Here is a 1,322-nt window from a genome sequence, read left to right on the forward strand (position 1 = left end):
CCTGCTCCGTGTGTGGGAAGGGCTTCACTCAGTTAAGCCACTTACCTCGGCATTATCAGGTTCACTTTGTGGAGAAACTGTTCACCTGCTCCATGTGTGGCAAGGGCTTCACTCAGTCGTCCAGCCTGCTCACGCACCAGCGACTGCACACCGGCGAGAGGCCCTTCAGTTGCTCCGCGTGCGGGAAGCGTTTCACGCGCTCCTCCCACCTCCTGGCGCACCAGCGAGTGCACACCGGCGAGAGGCCGTTTGTCTGCTCCGTGTGCGGGAAGGGCTTCCGCAGCTCGTCCAACCTGCGCAAGCACCAGCGAGTCCACAAGTGACTGTGGAGGTCGGGGTCTGCTGGTGGGAGTCGAGCCAGGCTCGTTCTCACAGCCGTAGGTTGTTTCTGCTGATGCTGTCAGTTCAGAGAACTGGGCAGGAGGGCAAATAAATCAGATAATCGCCGGATAGCACAGTCTGTTCCCTTTTTAATATCCAACATTAAACTGGGCACCAGACATTGGGTTCAGTTCCGACACCCAGTATGGCCTCCGTGGAGCTACCACATCCTCTGTGACTACGTGACTTTTCTTCACATCCCCCGGCAACCTGTCCCTCTTACATAGCCCTCCATTTTTCTATCATCCATGTGCCTTTCCAAGAGTTTCTTTAATGTCCCAAATGTATCTGCCTCCACCCTCACCCCGACAGGCCGCTCTCTGAATAATTTTCAATCACCTTAAAATTATGTCCCCTCATGTTAGCGATTTCCACCCTGGGAACAAGTCTCGGGCTATCCACTCTACGCCACTTAACATTTTGTACACCTCTATCAAGTCATCTCACATCCTTCTTTGCCCCAAAGAAAAAAGCCATAGCTCACTCAACCTATCGCCGTTAGTCCCAGCAGTATCCTGGTTAATCTCCTCTGCACCCTCTCTATCTTTTCTTTTTCCAGTATTTTTATTCAGAAGAAAAAACAAGATTTACAGAGTGCAATACATAGATACATCTCAACATAAATTGTGTACATTCATATATTGTAATAAAATTGATCAAAATGTTATAGCATAACACATAAAGGTATACCACTCTGTAATAAAAAATTTAAAGATAGGTCATACATCATAAAAAAAAAATTATATAAAAAAAAGTCAACCCCCTACCAACTACCAAAGAAAAAAGCTGATGGATGATAATGGATAATTAGAAAAAAAAACATATTCGCTTAAGAAGGGAAGATAGAAATATACATAAAAGTCTGGGCACTGTTAAACTTTATAAATTGGAAAAGTAATTTAGGAAAGGTCCCCAAATATCATAAAAAGATTGTTTCGAAT

At 45.2% G+C, this 1,322-nt stretch overlaps 1 protein-coding gene across 4 annotated transcripts in view; it reads left to right on the forward strand.

Annotated features, from left to right (window-relative positions):
* Positions 1-581, forward strand: part of LOC140716429 (uncharacterized) — a 113,758-nt gene extending 113,177 nt beyond the window's left edge. For all 4 annotated transcript variants that reach the window (XM_073029157.1, XM_073029158.1, XM_073029159.1 and 1 more), the window contains one exon: positions 1-581. This exon is cut by the window's left edge and continues 311 nt beyond it. In XM_073029157.1, the coding sequence (XP_072885258.1) occupies positions 1-323 (323 nt within the window). In that variant the 3' untranslated portion in view covers positions 324-581.
* Positions 582-1,322: the final 741 nt, after the last annotated feature.

This window comes from Hemitrygon akajei, chromosome 25, assembly GCF_048418815.1.
Source record: "Hemitrygon akajei chromosome 25, sHemAka1.3, whole genome shotgun sequence".
NCBI lineage: Eukaryota > Metazoa > Chordata > Chondrichthyes > Myliobatiformes > Dasyatidae > Hemitrygon > Hemitrygon akajei.